At 39.2% G+C, this 18,327-nt stretch overlaps 1 protein-coding gene across 1 annotated transcript; it reads right to left on the reverse strand.

The window, feature by feature from the left end:
* Positions 1-1,612: 1,612 nt before the first annotated feature.
* On the reverse strand, positions 1,613-18,185 carry FKTN (fukutin). The gene is made up of 9 exons (XM_009584460.1): positions 18,081-18,185; positions 16,702-16,761; positions 13,687-13,890; positions 11,965-12,242; positions 9,787-9,919; positions 8,155-8,284; positions 6,887-7,020; positions 5,845-5,972; positions 1,613-1,826 (listed from the first exon to the last, which is right to left on the reverse strand). Exons 1-9 carry the CDS (start codon positions 18,183-18,185, stop codon positions 1,613-1,615), a joined length of 1,386 nt encoding a protein of 461 aa, XP_009582755.1.
* Between the last annotated feature and the right edge of the window lie 142 nt (positions 18,186-18,327).

Genomic DNA, 18,327 nt, shown 5'->3' on the forward strand with positions numbered 1-18,327 from the left:
GAGACTGCTGGAACTGAGAGGATTGGCAGGAAAAAGCATGCAGCACATTCCAGGATCAAAACAGCAGGGAAGCCCCAGAGCGCACCTGGAATGATACAGTAGTAAAACCGCCGCACGGCAGTAGCTAATTCATCTCTCCACAACTGTACACATTTGAACACGCAGCCAAAAACTGCAGATCAAGAGAACGCAAACCACAGACTCAACCTACCTCTACTCAGTGAAAGGTGGAAAAGCTGCAACCCATAGATAGCCCTTCTGCTTTAGCAAGGAAAGAATGGATACAGGTTTGTTGCAAGTAAACCTGAGCTCCATTCAGTACCTTGACACTGGTTCACAAGTTCTCCTGGGTCTGTACCGTGTATTATAGTCGTAACTCACTAGCAGCTCTAGTGCCCTTGTCTTCCCTGCACAGCAGGACTGGAACAAACCTGGACACACACGCTCATATGAAAGCTATTATCCCTCTCCAAAATACTGAAGAAGAAAGCTTACTTCATTGACCAAAAGCACAAGCAGAAGCAGGAGGAGAGAGTTATCAGGCTTCCACTTTCTTCCCATCCAAAGCCTAATGTTACACTAACACTTCACTTGCAATTATGCTACTGCAAATTTGATGGAACAATTGGTATTTGTACACACTTCTGCTTACACTTAGAGCAAAGAGCTGCGATTCTCTGAGATCTCTGTTCTGTGAGCCCATGTTAAACAGGAAACTATGAATACCTCCATTTCTATCTACTTGTAAGAAAGCAGGGATAGCTACAATTTTCTAAAATCTAGTCAAAACTTTTACATGGAGAACACACTAATTGGGACATCAAAACCAGAATATTTTCTTTTCATGGGAAAGACATCCCTGTGGCATACACCTTCACATCCTTAAAAAAAAAAAAAGAGGGGAAAAAAAAGCAGATAACATTCCCCGTCATAATTGCATGCAGTAGTTAGTTCACAAAAAATCCAACTGTTATTGGAAGATTTCTTATATGGGTAGTTTCTCCTTCCATTCATTTAGTATTACACTGTTACCCAGTACCTCCTACATGTACAGCAGGTGGGTCACACAGGTTCTGTGTAATAGAAAGATTCCACTCCAAGAGCAACCTGTTACATATCATAGGGATATATCAGTCTCAAATCAAGCACATTTGAGGTACTCATAACTCTGGTGTTTAAAAGTTGAATTCACAGGTTCTCCTCTGAAAAAAGAGGAACTTCTCTGGGACTTTTCCATGCTATCCCTCTTTTAAGCTTGAAAAGTGAACAGTTCCAAGGTTTTGATGATCCCAGGAAAGTCTAAGCCACCTGGCCACTGTTTACTGCCCATAAGTTTACTGCAACGTTTCTTCTCTATTCCCTTTGTGCAGCTTTTCTTTCAGCTTCCCTTCTCTTCAGTTGCCATGTCCTGCCTTTAACCTTTTCCTTTAACTACCTGGAAAATGCATGATGAAGGTGAAAAAAATACCTGTTAAGCAAAAAAAGGTAAGTGTCTCCTTAGGAAACAGATGAGAAGTTACGAAAGGAATGGATCTTGATGCCTTAGGGAAACAAGAAATTACAAACTGACAGTTTCAAGGATAGCAGGCATGCTCTATTAGCAGTCAGGTAGTCAGTAGACTTGAATGACATCGTCCCATTCATCGACAGGCCAGACACCATTGTACTGCACGTTGGATGGTGAGCTCTTCCAGTCCCACGTCTTCACAGGAACCTTCCAGTCTGGGCCATAGTTGGCTTCAACATACTGACGGGTTTCACAGGGCACGTGTACCTTGAGTTCTACAAATTCAGTCCAACACAGAGTAAACTTTGGAAAGAGATACCTGTGTTGTAACAAAAGGACATGGTCACTGGCAGAAGACTGGAGAAAGCAAGCAACTGCAGCAAGTGTGCATGTTACATTTATAATATTTTTTTTCTTATTTCATAGCTTCCTATCTATGAAATATTACTTACATCCTGGACAGAGATGTTACTATCAACAGTAACTGGTTAACATTTGCCACATGTTCTTAGGAAGGAGCACTTCTAAGTCTTTTGCTGCTTATTCCCATATAATTCTGCTACCTATAGGAAATCACTTAATCCCTGTCTCTACTTTTCCATTTACAAACTGGATTTAACAGTTACCTCATTTAGAAGGGTGTCAAGAGGATGATACATGTTATTTGGTAGGGGAGATTTTGAGAAAAGTAGCATTAAATACTTTATTATGAGTCAGGCCTTTTTTAAAAACAAGTTTTTACCTTTCTTCAATCTTACCAAACAAAGCATGCAATTCCCTTTCAGTACCCGTGTTTAAACATGGTGCCAGACTTGGAGCAGCTGCAAAGAATTAAGATATAGCTGCCACCCTGTACTTTCTGAAACCATCTCAGCCCATTCAAATTTTAAAAAAATTTATTCTACCAAACTGACCTTGTTCTGTACCTGTCTTTTTTTCTGTAGAAGGACCAACATAAGCCCTACCTATAAGTATGCTTACACCAGTGGAAATTCACAGGTAAATTTCACAGTTTGATCAGAATGACATCCTATAGGAGCCCAGTGTCAGAGTCAATGTGTTAAACAAGTGAATACCAAAGACTATGTACTATTCCTGCAGAGGACTAAAGCTGTTAATTCTTCCACAGAAAAAAAGTGATCTTAAAATTCCTTTTCGCAGGTTACAATGAAACCATAAGCACTTAGACCTTTTGAAAAAGAAGGTTAAAAGATTTTTGCATTTGCGTGAATTAGAAACCCCACGTGTTCCTCTAAGCATAAAGTTCATTTTATTTCTAAGCGCTGAGCAAACAGTTTCAGAAAATGAAACAACCTTGCTTTTATGCCTTAAATGGAGGAAAAGAAAAAAGTGATCAAGCACTTTTGGATATATATCCAGAGACTACTGATTAGCTCTGAACTAAACCAAAAAGCAAAAAAATGCCAGCTACCAAGGGGAAAACAAGGTAAACAAACTTTATTAGTAATAAAGTCTGTATAATCATCAAATAGCTATTTAGCTGTTATTAACCCAGGAAATCATCCATCTATCAGAACTGCAGTGGGTGTGCATATGCAAAAGCTATCAGCAAACCACTGAAATAATACATCCTCCAGAGACTGAACTCTAAATAATAATTCTAAGGAGAACCAACAGATAATTTAAATAAACTAATCTGCAAATTAAAAAGTCAGTTGGAAATTTCACCAAAATAATTATTTAACTATTATTAAAATCAAATGTTTACATTCACTGACGAAAAATGTAGCTTTCAGTGATGCTTCACACTAGTGGAATCCTTGCTCATCGTTTGCTCACTCCAAGTGGCCTGGATAAGGCTACATAGTCTTGTACATATACGCTGCTCACTACTTTTTCTTCCAATTTCAGTCTCATCAATCTTTGGACATTAAAGTACTGAGAAGATTTTATGCTTACACAATGTTCTCTACATTAGGAACCTACAGAACTAACTCATTTTAAGGATTAAAGCATACAGTATAGATTTGATTCCCAGAGTCAGTTTTTGTAAATACTACTTCTCTGCCGAAGAACACAATTGTCCGGCATTAATTTTGTAAACAAATAGAAGGTCTCAATTGCTATAACTCCAAGACAAGATAAGGAGGATATAGATGCTTGCTTCTGTCTGCAATGTTGAGGAAGTATCTGCGTACATGAAAATGCAAACCATGCAGCTGACTGGTAAGGTTTAAAAACCAGCTCTCCAAGGAAAGAGACTAAAAATGACTATTGAAAAATATTTTAGAGACTAAATGAGAAACACTTTTATTCTTCATACTTTTATTTAGCAAGATATATAGAAAGTTGCCTGTGCAAATATTTAGCTTTCTGAAGAAAATGTCTTTTACCCTTCATTTTTAAAAACATTAATATCTTGGAATAGAACTCCCACCCTTATCTGTGACGATCTAGTAGCAACCAATATCTCTTCTGATACCACATAAACAGCTGGTGAAATTTCTTTAAAATTGTTAAAGTGGATTTAGGATTCAGCCTGATCAAACAATCACTTCTCTTTTGACTGACCTCTTCATTTTACCTTCCCCCAAAATTTCTAAAGGGCTGAAGACTAAGCAAAGTTGAAGGTCATTCTGGTGTTGCAGGCATTCAGATCAAGCATGTTAAATCACCACATCTCACAGCTAAAAAGCTGTGATCTTTTTTCTCCTTCTGAGAATGTATTTGGAATAATACGTATCTGGAATTATTTGGCTAAGCATTCTGAACAGCCATGTTCTGCCAGGACTTGGGGCCTTTATAATGGTAAACAAGCAGTTTTCTTTTTCCTTTTCTGTATGGATTAAGTACAGTAAAATATGCCTAAGAAACACGAGTTCAGAATTAGAGGCTTCCTTTCGCTACTAAGTCTAAGCAAAGTAGTTCTTATTGAACTAGAAAGCCATGTTTGTAAACTGAAAAAATTACCACCAAAAATAAGTACTAGGCTACAAGAAGAGAAGAGTGTTTTATGAAAGCTGGAGTTCCAAAAGAGCTGTAATATTCTAGGATACAGGAGCTGGAGCATAGCACAGGTTCACATCTACCTTCCATTCTCATGCCTTGGACCAGTCATATCAAAGGGGGAAAAAAACAGCTCTCAAATACCCAAGGTCTGATGCTACAATGGAATTATGAAAGAGCATGTCAACTCCACTGGCATGGAAACAGCTATTGCAATTTAGACACAACAGAAGCACAAAGAAAAGGAAAGGAATTTATTGGTCAGCCTCCTCCTCAGAATGCATCACACAAAATCCTCTAAAATCTTGTATGGAAAACCAGACATTAAGCCTACTTTGGAAAACTGTAAAATTGTTGCTGTATTCTAGGAAAACATTCTGCAACACACCACATTTTCTGTGGGAACATTCCAGCAGTTCTTCCTTCAGTCTATTTGTAAATGTGTTTTTTGACTCTGGTCATCAAAATATTTTCCCCAATCTTTGTTTATCATTTCAGAACAAAGATAACTAAGACAAGGACTCAGACATTACCACCATCTGGATGGCAGTGTTCACTAAGTTCCCATTAGCTAAACATATGCAAATACAGTTCAGGCAAAATATGAAAGACAATGAAATCCTATGGAAGTCAACAAGGTTTTCAACTAGTCTGCAACTGTCTCTTTCTGAGTTAAGGTGGGTGATGGAAAGAAACAAATCTAATTATCGAAACCTATATTCAGTTTGCTGAGCAGATTAGGAAGCTGTTGTACTTATTTGCTGATTTGATACTGAAAGGTATGAGGCAAGAAATACGGGCTCCTATTTAAAATTCCATTTTCAGATCATGAACAACAACAAGGTCTGCAGTAGTCATGTACATTGCTGTCACAACATTACAGTCAATAAAGTATTCCAAATCATTACCACAAAATCCAAAACGATGGGGTTTACTTTGCAAGGACAGTTGAGGCTTTCTGCCATCACACATCAAGATGGATGCCTACGGATTCATTTTTTACTGCGGAATTAGTTTGTGCAACAAACACAGCCTTAGAAACTTCTTTCTCATCTTAGCTGTTTAACTCAGAGCTTGTCACAGTCCAGATAAGATCTGCTTGATATGTGACACACCAGCACTGCTTTCAATTTCACAAGAGAATTGACATTTGACAAGCCCAGCACCTCTCTAGTAACACACAATACTATTCTCTTTCTACTTCTCTGGTCTCAAAGTGCAAAATCTCCACTGATTCTCCTTTGATAACTGCCTTTCCCACAAAGAGCACAAGACTCTGCCAGGCAACAACACATAACACACAAAATGCCAACACTAAACGCTAACTTGTTTAATTTCTTCCCTATTAGAGGTACAAATCCAGCTCATACTTAAATTTCTTGCCCGATTTGGCCTGAGTTCCTCCATTCCATATGTAGTCATCCTCTTCATAGAAGAAAAAAATATCAAGTTTCACATCATCTTCTCCCTGGAAAGAGAGTTCCAAGCTGTCTTCTACCTGCAAGACAAAAATACACACTATATATACTCATAAAAATACATGGCTACTTATGTCAGTAGGTTTCTGAAAACAAATTTATTTTGATTAGGTGTGCAGAGTGACTCCTATCCTTACTAAAGAAAATACACTAATTCTGCAATTTCTTTTTTTTTTTTGATGCCTTGAGAACATCAGAAATTTTCTGCACCTCAGTGGGACTACCTTTTCTTTCCTGCCTTTAGCCCCAAAGCTTCAGCACCATCTCCTTGTCCTCTGCCACAAGCAAAATAATGTCAGTGAATAAATACGATTAGTAGATGTCTTCATTTAACACACTTCCTCTGTGATAAAACACACACTAGCACGAGTAATGATGTATCACTTGAACTGTGGTTGAATCTTCATATTCCTGTAATTTTGTTTCTTCTCTCTACCCTTCTGCAGCCTACACTCTGAAAAAGCTAAATAAAGATCCACATAAGCTAACAGCAAACAAGCTCAGTGCCCACCTCAAGCCAGCCTTCCCTTTCTGCTAGTTTTACATACAGGGCCACAGATAATCTCAGCGCTATCACCAATCCTCCCATATGATAAGGCCCATCCAATCTCAAAGACTAAATCCTATCTTGATTCTTAAGTTTCCCTAGCACCACTGACACAGACCCCTTTAAAACTTAGTAAAAACTTCTTCTGAGGTGGAATTCAGACTCCCCAAACAGGGCTGAAGCTATTAAGAAAGGTGTTTTTTCACACACTGTCCAAGAGAACACACAAAAATCAACAAGATTATAAATTTAGGTAAAACCCTAATGAGTAAATGTCTGCCGAGGAGACTTCAGATACCTACTTCTACGTAAGTGATCTGCAGCTGTACTCAAACTTACGAACCTACAGAAAAGACACATGAAGCAAATCGTTCATTATCTATGTACCTTGCCAAATTTGTGCTTTAGTGGTAACCCTGCTTTCTGAAAGGCTGGAATGATATCTGCTTTGTAATCCCTTATAAAGACTCCCAAATCCACATCTTTGCTATGAGGAATGACATTGCACTGTCTATACCAGCCTGAGAAAAGAAAAAAAAAAAAAAAGGAAAAAAACAGACTAGTTAATTCAGGAACATAAGAAATATATCAATAGAACAAAAGCAACATAAAAATGAACTGCCATAAGGTCACCAGGCAGAGATCTTTGAATGAGGCCATAAACAAGACTTCTGCCCTTCTCTAGTATGAAATGAACCACATAGAAGAAAACAAGTATTACTGCACTTATAGCCAGCTCTTTCCTCCAGAAAGCCAAGAATGAGAGAGAAAACACTAACTCTTTCAAAGATAAAATAGCTTCAGCTTTCTAATCTAAATGTCTTCAAAGAAAAAAATACTCTTTATCTGGGCCCAAATCTAATCAGCAATGAACAGTTACAGGGCTACAGCTGTGCTTTTAATTTGAAACTATTATTTTAAATAGTACCTGAGACATTAACCATCTTTCAAGCACCACTGCAAAACAGTAAGACAGGAAGGGGAACATCCTTTTGTCTATTTCATTAAAGCAGCTTCTAGTAACTGTTCATTCCCTAGAACTAAACAAATACAAGTTGAATGTGCACACACATGAGTTTTCAAAACCTATTTCAATAATAAAAGAATCTTCACCAGTGATAAGATACTACTTCCACCTTCAGCAGAATTGAAAACTTGCAGTACCTACTCTAATAGGCTGACATTTTATAAAAAGGATGTGTTTTAAAATAAATAAATAAATGTAAAGTGTATTTTAAAACTCAGTGATAAGCACCAAATTGCATGGGAAGAAAAATCAGGTGAGGGTCTACATGGACAGCAGAAATACATGCCCATCACTGTGTTTTCCAACCAGCATTTCAGTAAATTCTAAGCCACACAATTTAGGGAACTGCTGATTACTTTCTAAGCAGTGATCAATACAACACAGATAATTGCTAACAACATTAAATACTTCTCTGGAAATCTGCTCAGCATCTCCAAGGCTCAAATTTCTAAAGAAAAAGCATTTTGTCAGGAGCAAAAAGGCCTATTTCAATATAGCTAATGCCACATATTACCTTCCAACGCGATACATGTAGCTGCTCACCTCAGCTGACATCACAAGCAATAGAGAACGAAATGTTTAAAATTTCAGATGAGTTTAAAAATGCAACGTAACACAAATGTTTTACCAAGGCATGTTCCACTGCTCAGCCAGAACTTTACTCCTAAGTTATTCAGTGTCAGGGCAGCCAGATGGAGCAAGGATTTTGCTTTTTTTCTGAACTCCACTGCATCAAGAGAGGCATCATCAGGATACAGCTGGAAGGCAAAGGAAGAATAAGCAAGCTATTGTCAGAGAGCAAACTTGTGCCTTCATTTTTCAGTGTCCTAAGGAAAAATGACCTTTAAAAATTTACCTAACTAATATCTGGGCAGTATCTGTTTTCACATATACAGCCCAGTTTGAGAACATGCACTAGAATAAGTTAAAATTTAAACTCTGAAACATCAATCTTCATTTTTTCCAAACTAGCAGAATGTAAAGTCACAGTAAAATAGAATAAGAATATATGTATTAGACACTGATTCTCAGCACTTGGCAACAACACAGATGAACCCTAGTTCTGCACACGCTGAAGCCAATACCCGCAGTCCAGAGGGAAAACAGGGACAGAATCAGTTACTTCGAGCACATTGGTTTATTTGGCTCCACCAAGTGTTACAACTGGATGTTGACAACTTCTGCCATATAGTAGAAACAATGTGAACAGAAAATCATGCCCATCTTCCAGGTACAACTGTGGCAAGATCTTCTGTAATGCAAAGTCAAAAACAACACGGCAGCCTGGGCAAACATTACCAAATCAAACACAGGAACAACGCACCACTCAGCTTCACGACTGATTTCATTAAGAGCTCTTGGGCAACAAACAGTTTAAATGAATACTTACTTTTCAAAACAGATGCCAGGTGCTTATTTCAATATTAAAGCCCCAGCAAAGTTCAACGTATCTTGTGAGGCACATTTTGTCTGCCTGTGGAGATTACTGCCTGGAGGTTTTAGAGCTGAAATGGAGCATGCTTACAATTTCCCTCCTTTACAGGTGAAGTGACAACACATAGGTACCCTTGGATATAGTAATCGTCCTGCTACACTTAATTGTGGTAACTCTTGACCACTTTATATCTTGGCCCTTTTCAAGTTAGGACAAAATGCTCCCCATACTGCAGCAGAAAGTTTTCTACCATCTGCTAAATCGGGTAGCAATATTCTAAAAATAATGCTCTAAATAGTGGTGAAAACATTAGCTTACATGGTCAAAACGCAATGAAATAAGTAATTTTGGAATGAATATACCATTTCAAATAAACCGAACTAGGAACGTGGAACTGCAGCGCATGGTTCAAAAGAACATAAAATTAAATACTACTCAGAACTTTGAGAATTGCCATAAGGAAGATTTTCAACCACAAAGATACACAAGATCTTAGTCTTATTTACATGAAATCTATTTGATAGTAACAATGTGTGAAACCTATGAACATGTTGGTTACCTCTTCTTTTCAAAGTTTTGGAAAATGGAAAAAAATGCGCTCACAAGTAAATAAGACAGACCATGATTTTCAGCTAAAGTTTTAGGTTTATTACCACTTACTTTAGTGGTTACTTTACTCTGTGGATTGAGTCTCAGAAGCTGTATTTAGCTTTACGTATGCGAACAGTCCCATCTAGGTAAAAAACAATTAACTGTTTGTAGGTTTGGGGTCAATCAGTGAAAATGTACATTACATCTCACAGACACTACCTGATTACCACTAACCTGAAAGAAAGCCCGAGCTTCTCTGTACCTACATTCAAGAAATCTAGAGTGTGACATCTCCTCTAGAAAACTGGACGGATTTTTTGGTATTTGAACTTTTAAGTCATCAATGGAAACAAGCACAAGTTCTGGCCTGCAGGGAAAGAAAGATGATACATTACCCCGTTCAGTTCCTTTACAAACTACAAGCCATTTTTTCCTCTAGCTCAGATTAAAATCTTAATGCATACGACTGGCAGTGATTCCTCTGTCTAAATATACCCAAAAACTATTATAAAAGAAGAGCAACAAGAGCTTCCACAAATTCCAAATACACTTCCAAATTTTATTTAGAAGAAATTTGATGCCCATTAGCCCATAGTTAGTTTGTAAGATCGCGGATTCCTTTACTGACTTATGACTTGCACTGAATTTGTTCAGAGCTGTTGTTCAGTGCATATGAAAATTCAGGCTATTCATTTGGTTGTCTAAAGTATGGGATGCACTTAAGAACCAAATTTTACCCTGTACTTTGAGCTATTTGCATTTAAAATTTAAAAACTGTTCAGCCTTCACAATGAATGAAATGGGATATTTAACAGTTTACACAGTCAACTTCAAATGTTTAGCCACAACCCGTACAGCTTCCATGTTTTAAAAGGAAGAAAGAACAGTGTCAATTTTAAGGAAAAAGTTAAACAGATTTGTTTTGACCTGTGAAATGTTTGGCTGTTTTTCTCTGATTTATGACATATACACATACCTTGCATGAACACTGTTCTCAAAGCCTAGTGGTATGTGCTTGGCTTTGAAAATAGTGACAAGATTTGTATTTCCTGAAATACTGCTATTGAAAGCAAAGTAAGAAAAGGCAGATATTTACTGTAACTTTATCAATGTAATGCAGAGTTTAAGCATAACACTGGAAAAATAACACCACCATTTCAAAAGTTTATGCAAGAAAGGAGTCCCCTAAGCATGTTAAGAGCATGGGTTAGATGCAATGATTGCACATGTCTTTGTGGTACAAATGTCACCTCTCTTTATTCGTGTTCTTTAACACTGTGTGCTGGTTTTGGTTGGGATAGAGTTAATTTTCTTCATTACAGCTGGTATGGGACTATGTTTTGGATTTGTGCTGAAAGCAGTGTTGATAACAGGGATGTTTTCGTTACTGCTGAGCAGTGCTTACACAGAGTCAAGGCCTTTTCTGCTTCTCGCACCATCCCACCAGCGAGTAGGCTGGGGGTCCACAAGAAGCTGGGAGGGGACACAGCTGGACAGCTGACCCCAGCTGACCAAAGGGATATTCCATACCATATGACGTCATGCTCAGCATATAAAGCTGGGGGAAGAAGAAGGAAGGGGAGATGTTCGAGTGATGGCGTTTGTCTTCCCAAGTAACTGTTACACGTGATGGAGCCCTGCTTTCCTGGAGATGACTGAACACCTGCCTGCCGATGGGAAGTAGAGAATGAATTCCTTGTTTTGCTTTGCTTGCGCGCGCGGCTTTTGCTTTACCTATTAAACTGCCTTGATCTCAACCCACGAGTTTTCTCACTTTTACTTCCGATTCTCTCCCTTATCTCACTGTGGGGGAGTGAGTGAGCGGCTGCGTGGGGCTTAGTTGCCGGCTGGGGTTAAACCACAACACACTGATTATCTGGCCTATTACTGAATGGATTTCTGTTGCTTCCCCTTTCCATTTAATGTTCCATATCTGTATTAAACTTTTGGATATATATTGTTATAGAAAGAACACCAAGAAGCAACAGCTAGTCCTAAATCTTTTGCTATTTCTACTTTACCCCTGTGTTGATAGCACAGATGGTTATCAACAGATTTCAAACTTTTAAATATATTAATGGTAAACCACTGACTCTAGCAGAAGATCCTCTGGTACATTCATCCTCAGTCATGACTTCCTCTCTCATCTTTCAGCCTGCTTCAACCTGGCTACACAGCAACTTCCTCTAAAATGTAGTTCTTAATTTACAAATGGTAGAAAGCTCTCGTTTTCAGGTAAACAGAATTGGATTTAGTTTCATACCTTAATTTACCTGCACTTTGAGGGCTGAATTATACATAAGCTAAATTTTACAACCTGACTTTAGGAAAGAGAGTAATTTTATATACAGGAGAAAGAAGTTATTATGGAAGCGCCATCATGGCTTTTTGCCTCCTCTGTTTTGAACTCACTTTTCATATGCTCCAGGGTAGCGACCAAAGTGGAGTTTCCGAAAAGGCACAAACTTTCTGTCCATATGTTGCTTGAGCCTCAGGGGGCCATGCCAGAGATAATTACCGCTCCTCTCATAAAAGACCACCAGGTGAATGGCATGAGATGCCAGTTTAAATATGTAGTGCAACGGAATTTCAATCCCAGACAGGTCATCCATCCCGTCCAAGCGGGGGTCCTTGTTTATAATTTTTAGCCATTGGAACCCCATTTTCTCAGCAGTTCTAAAAAGGCCCACCTAAAAATGAGAGTGAGAGAGAGACAGAAAGAAAGAAAGAGAGAAGCTAAAGATTAGAGAAACCAAAATTGAATGCTAAATGCAACTGACTTTATTCCCAATTTTCATTTTCTAATCAGACATAAGCACAAACTACTCAAAAATTTCTAAAACCTTAAAGATCAGCAACCAGAAGCAATTCCAACCACTGTATTTCCTTCTCTTAAATTCTGTCCCTCAAAATATACAATAAAACAACAAATAAATCTTGTAAGCCATGCTTGGACTAGGTTTGCTCCTTGCCATAGCGCGCTTCTTTGCACCCTCGAACTGTTCTCTAAAGTTATTCTTGTGCCAAACTTGCCGTTCATAAGTTCTTGAATAATGATACCACTAATACAAAAGCGATTACTGCAAAATCTTCTTTTATTATGTACATAAATATTTGTCTAAATCTCACCGAACACCGAATGTTGCACTAGGTAACAGGCTTTCATATTTCCATAGAAAAAGGGATGAAATTCTGGCTGCTAAGAAAAGAACCACCTTTCAAACACACCGCTTCATACAGGCACATCAGCTTCTCCTCTGGACGCTACAGATATTATCAATTAGCCACAAAGGAATGGGGAGATGGATTTATATTAGTGTGCTGCCACACAACCTCATTCTCAGTTTCTTTAATTCCTTTACAGCTATGGGTAAAACAACTGTCTGATCAGACCCAGAGTGCCACCACTTTTCACTTGAGTGGGACTCCTTCAGTAAAATAGTCACAGACCATCTTAATGTTTCCTGCTTTTTCTTTATAAAAAAAAAAAAAAAAAGCTGTCACTGGTATCTTTAGTCTGTAAAAATTAATCTAATAAATATTTCCAGATGACACTTAATTCATGAAATAATCTTGGATTCCATTTTGTCCACCACATGCTACACCACTATTTTTAACACATCCATTTAAAATCTCAGAACACTGAAGAAAAGCAGAGATACCAATACATTAAGTGACAAAATAAAATGGTGTTAAGTACAAGGATGTACTAAAAGAAATGTAAATCAGCAGACTACAATAATCTTTCTAGCCTTGTCACATCAATATTTGCATTTCCTCCTTGACAGATCCCCAAACTCGAGATTTATTACGGCTGTACCTACATTACAGGCTTAAAGTTCTCCTTCTTCCTCTCTAACAGACCACTTTGTTTTTTCTTTTTGGTGTGGCCTCTTACTATAAGCATTTATGAATATTGCAGACAGCTTCTAAAAACTTCTAGTTATCTGTAAATGACTCTTAATGTCACTTTACTTCAAAAAAAAAGTTTCTTCTTCTACCAATACCTTTATGAGCTTTCCACACAATGAATTCAGAGGCCTTAATACAAACATGAAAGCATTATGTCACAAAATCATAGAACAGTTGAATGCATTACAATACACAAATGTGAACTGAAGAAAAGGCACTTACTTCATGTTTCCATGTTTTGTCCAGTAGTGCAAACGTAGTAAAGTCGCTTTGAGCACAAAAGTACTTGCATCCTGGACTAGGACCACCAGGAGAACTTCTGATCTGCTCAATGTCTTTATCAACCAGTCCCAGAATCAAAGGATCAATCAAATACACTGGTATATTGTGACTGGATATTAAGCCTAGGAACTTCCTAATCACGTGCTGTTTGACAAAGGATAAAATTAGAAGTTAGAAACACCATCTTTAAGCGTACAAAGGTTAATACATTAAAACTCTTTGACAGAAGGAAAAAAACCAACCCACTGACAGAAGGAAATCTTATCTCCCAATACATTTTCCGAGTGTGCACTTTACTTCCATGGACAACTGTGGAAATGGAAATTTTCTCTTTCAGAAGAACAGGCTGTTCTCAGGCTTTCCAGGTCTCTAAGACTAGAGGAAAAATCTTTCAGCTTCAATTAGAACTTTCTACAAGTTAAAGCACTCTAACTCGAGAGTGCTAGACTTGAGAATGGACTCTAGGCTAAACTCTGGATTCTTTCCAGCTCTAGACTGAGTTGGAAAGCACTTGAATAAACTAAAGATTACAGCATCAGATGCGATGCACGTATGGGTGCTGAGGGAGCTGGCTGATGTCATTCCAAGGTTGCTCTGCAACATCTTGAAAAGCCATGGTGGTCAGGAGCTGTTCCTCAAATCTGAGAAAAAGCAAATCTCATGCCATCTTCAAAAAGGAGGATCTGGGGAACTCTGGTCACCTTAATCTCAGCCCCCAGGAAGCTTCTGGAGCAAAAGCCCCTGGAAAGTCACATCCAAGCACATGAAGAACAAGGATGTGATTGGGAAAGCCAGCCAAAGGCAAACTGCATCTAATCACACCGACTGCCTTTGAAGAAGTCTGTGGGCAAGGCGAGATCAATGGACATTGTTGATACCTTAACTTTAGCAAGGCTTTTGACCCACTCCCAAAGAGTATCCCCAGACCTCAGGCATGATGTCTGCTGTATATGAAAGGTGATTCAGTGAGAAGGTAGGAAGTGTTATCCAGTCTTTGGATACTAGTGTACCCAGAGCACTCAACCATGGCAACATTGCATAAGGGGTTAAAAGCTGTAGGAAGAAGGTCCTGTGCCTGGTGAGAGGATTTATTAACTTGACTCAGAGGAGAATTTTAGTCAAGTACATTTAAATGTCCGTGGCACACGAAGATTTACAGCAATCATAGCCACCCTGCTACTAAAAATATAGCTGATGTATTTAACTGTAACAGCTAAATTCAATGACTTAAAGTACCACTCTACTCAGAAAAAAATATTTACTTAGAACAGCACTGTCAGGCTTTATGTCTGTTACATCTCCAGGTTTCTAGAAGAGGTATGATAAGGGAAAACAATGGCCTATTGCCCAAGCTACCTGCTCAGCAAGCTGACATTGGCTTTCTAACTGAAGCTCTAACCTTCCTCCTGTCCAGCTGCTGAGTCTGTTCAACCAGACTCCACAGGCCAACCTCCAACTCTGGCATAGGCTTCGGCTTCAGAGAGGCGTAAAAACATGAATGAAGACAGAATGTGGATTAACAAACAGAATTTAGGCAGCAGCACTACACTGTGCTGTACAGGCAGAGGCACGACCACCCTCTTAGTGACTTCAACTATATGGAGCTGCAAGGCAAGTGATGTGCTAGCATTATTTCTGTAACTAAAACTAGCAGATCAGACTGATGAACAGGAAGCAAATCTGTGCAAAAATACCTACTTCGCGCCCCCCCGCCCCTTCTCCAGGGAAACAGATGCTTTTAGTTGAAGTTTAAATAACTGGTAGAAAGAGACGGCAATGAAGTCAAGCAGCTAAGAGAAATTAATTCAAATAGAGTATTTTGGACTCATCACGCAGGGACTCTGAAGAAAGCCTGGAGTGCAACAGGTCCCTGGCAGCACTGTGGAGCATTCTTCTTTGTTACGAATGATCCTCTAGGCTAAAGCTTAATGAGAACTCTGTCCACAGACTGGCAGATTGGAAGCCCACTGTGACCATATCACCTAACATCTAGTAGGTAGTTCCAAGGGGTGCCACCTCCAAGAATAGTGAGACATTCTTGTCTCAAGCAAGCAGTGCACAGAGCAATTGGTTTGGATTATTCCTAAGAACAGCTCTTAACCAGAACACCTTTCCTCTGGCTCAGCAGAAACAAGGCATTTAAACGGCTATTTTGTTAATTAGCAACATTATCATATTGCATCCAAAGCAAAAGGCAGCCAGCTCCCAGGGCATTGTTCTCTTTAACCATCTGTGCTGCTCTTCCATTGGAGATCTGTTAACAAAAGACTTCTGTAAAAGTGTTTCCAAACAAATGCTAACTACAAATATCGTAACTGAGCTTCTGATTCCCTGAGGCCAACACGCTGTTTTGGTTGCACTCAATCCTGCAAACCTTAAGTAAGACACAACAAAAAATATCCCAATTCAAGTATCTAATGGCACTAACACTGCTCCTGAACACTGGAATACAGCAACTGGTGAATGCTGAAATGTAACATTTTCCTGCTTGTGACGAGCTTTATGACCCAGCACAAGCAAGTAACACGAAACACTGAGCAGCAGGTTAAACAAATGGAGCAAGCAAAGAGGTATTCTGTGACCTGAGACCTGCAGCCGATTCTTTTACCATGCTACTATCAGACAAGCTGCATGTCAAATAAGCCAATCTTTTCAATACTCAGTCTGAAAGAACACAAAAGCCTGGGTCAAAACCTCTATACCAGAAAGAACAAGTTTTGCTTCTTAAAATATTAACAACAGTACTAAGCACTGCATAGGCAAAGGCTGCTACGCTGTAACCATTTCTCAACTCCATTTTAAACTGATGTTTTGAAACACTTCATAACTTTATTTTTAGACCTTAATACTAGAAAATCCCCAGTGAAGAGAAAAGAGACTGGACCGTGAGTTTGCAGTTCCGTGTGAGTTCTCTGAGACCTGCAGAACTGTATGAACCAATGATGTTGTACATACCCATCTAGTGCTGTCTTGGCCTGACTGGCTTCCTCTGACTTTTGAAAAAACTGCTCCATTCTTTCAAAACCAAAGAAGGGGAGGGGAAGGGAGAAAGAAAAGAAAAATAAGTAAGTTTCAATTGAATCCCTACTTAGGATTTCTTAACAGGACATTCAGGGGCATTTATCCAGTTAGCACTTTATAATTACGGCTGTGGTTATGCCTCTGGTCACTAAACTACAGTACCGAATGGGAAGTCATGAACAACTGCTCTGGCTCAGTGTATTTAGAAGGACAACGCCACCCTTGGGGACTTAGAGACATGCAAGGATTGCATGATCAGGCCTCAGGTTTCTACATCAATGTGCCAGTAAATGTAAAATAGGAAAAGGACAAACACTGTTAGGCAAATACCACTGGGGGAAAGACAGCAGGACTATGCCTCAATCTTTCCGGACGTAATCCTAGAGAATTAAATTTGAAAGAGAGCATATTCATATCACAGAGCCAAGGCAGTCAGTGGCTCAGCTTTTAGCTTTTCTAAAGTATGAAGAATTTCTCATTCACAGCCTTGTTGTTTACAATCCGAAACTATAAGAAAGAAGTAAAAGGCTGTGGTACCAGCTAGCACTAAGACCGCCTGCATTTATGAAGAATGTCCTCACCAAAAGAAAAGAAACTCAGGAAACATGATACCTACACGGTTCTTCTGTAAAAATAAAGGCATACAGTTGCAAGGAGTTTCTTTGTTGAATCTGCATTGCAACTGCAAACTACGAAAACCAGAGTATTTCATTTATAGGAACATTTACCTCTTTTTCCGTTACAGAAAACCACACTCAGCTAAACATTCCACGAGTGGTAAAAAAGCAGGATTTAATCTATAACATCTAGAAAATTATGAACACTGAATGACAAAGCACTAAGAAAACTGCAGAAAAAGCTGGATTTTCTTTTAAAAACACCACCGTTGAAAAACCTGTAACCAATAAATGTTTGTTTCGTCAGAAAAGCCCTAAGATAGCGCTTGGTTTGACTTCACTATCAGTAAAAGTCACTTAACAACAAGAGTAGGAAGGCTTGTGAAGACTGAAAGTCTTGGTGGCTCAAACCCACAGCTGAGAACACTGGAGGGCATCCCGTTCTAGAATTAATGGGATGCCTCCGGCTGACATAAAGACTTGAATATCAGGCTGACAACTGAAATCTGATTGTACCCCTGCCACCAGAAACTTGCTCGGGCTACCTAGCCACTTCACATCAACACTACAGGGATTGCTAGCCATATGAGGGAAGTGTGGGGGTGGCGTTAATACTGCTAAGGGACTCTGAAGAGAGCAGGCATTACACTAGGTTATTCCACAAAAGCGAGCCCGAGCAGGACAGCTCTCTCTTACCTTCTGCGATAGGTAGAACTTGTAATAGTACAACTGGAAGAGGAGGAAAACCAGGCTGGTCAGAGAGAGGAGCGCCAGGACCACGTTCTTATTGATTTTCTGCATTAGTCTTTGGGGCGCTCTCGATCACCGCCTGGAAGCAGCGCGGCGTCGCTCATCTTCTCCGGTTTCCCAGCTCCTCCCTGCGCGCCGGCAGAGGAAAACGGGGCGCTGAGCAGGCCGCGCCGCCAGCCCCCCGGCCCGAACC

This window comes from Fulmarus glacialis, unplaced genomic scaffold, assembly GCF_000690835.1.
Source record: "Fulmarus glacialis isolate BGI_N327 unplaced genomic scaffold, ASM69083v1 scaffold619, whole genome shotgun sequence".
NCBI classification, from domain to species: domain Eukaryota; kingdom Metazoa; phylum Chordata; class Aves; order Procellariiformes; family Procellariidae; genus Fulmarus; species Fulmarus glacialis.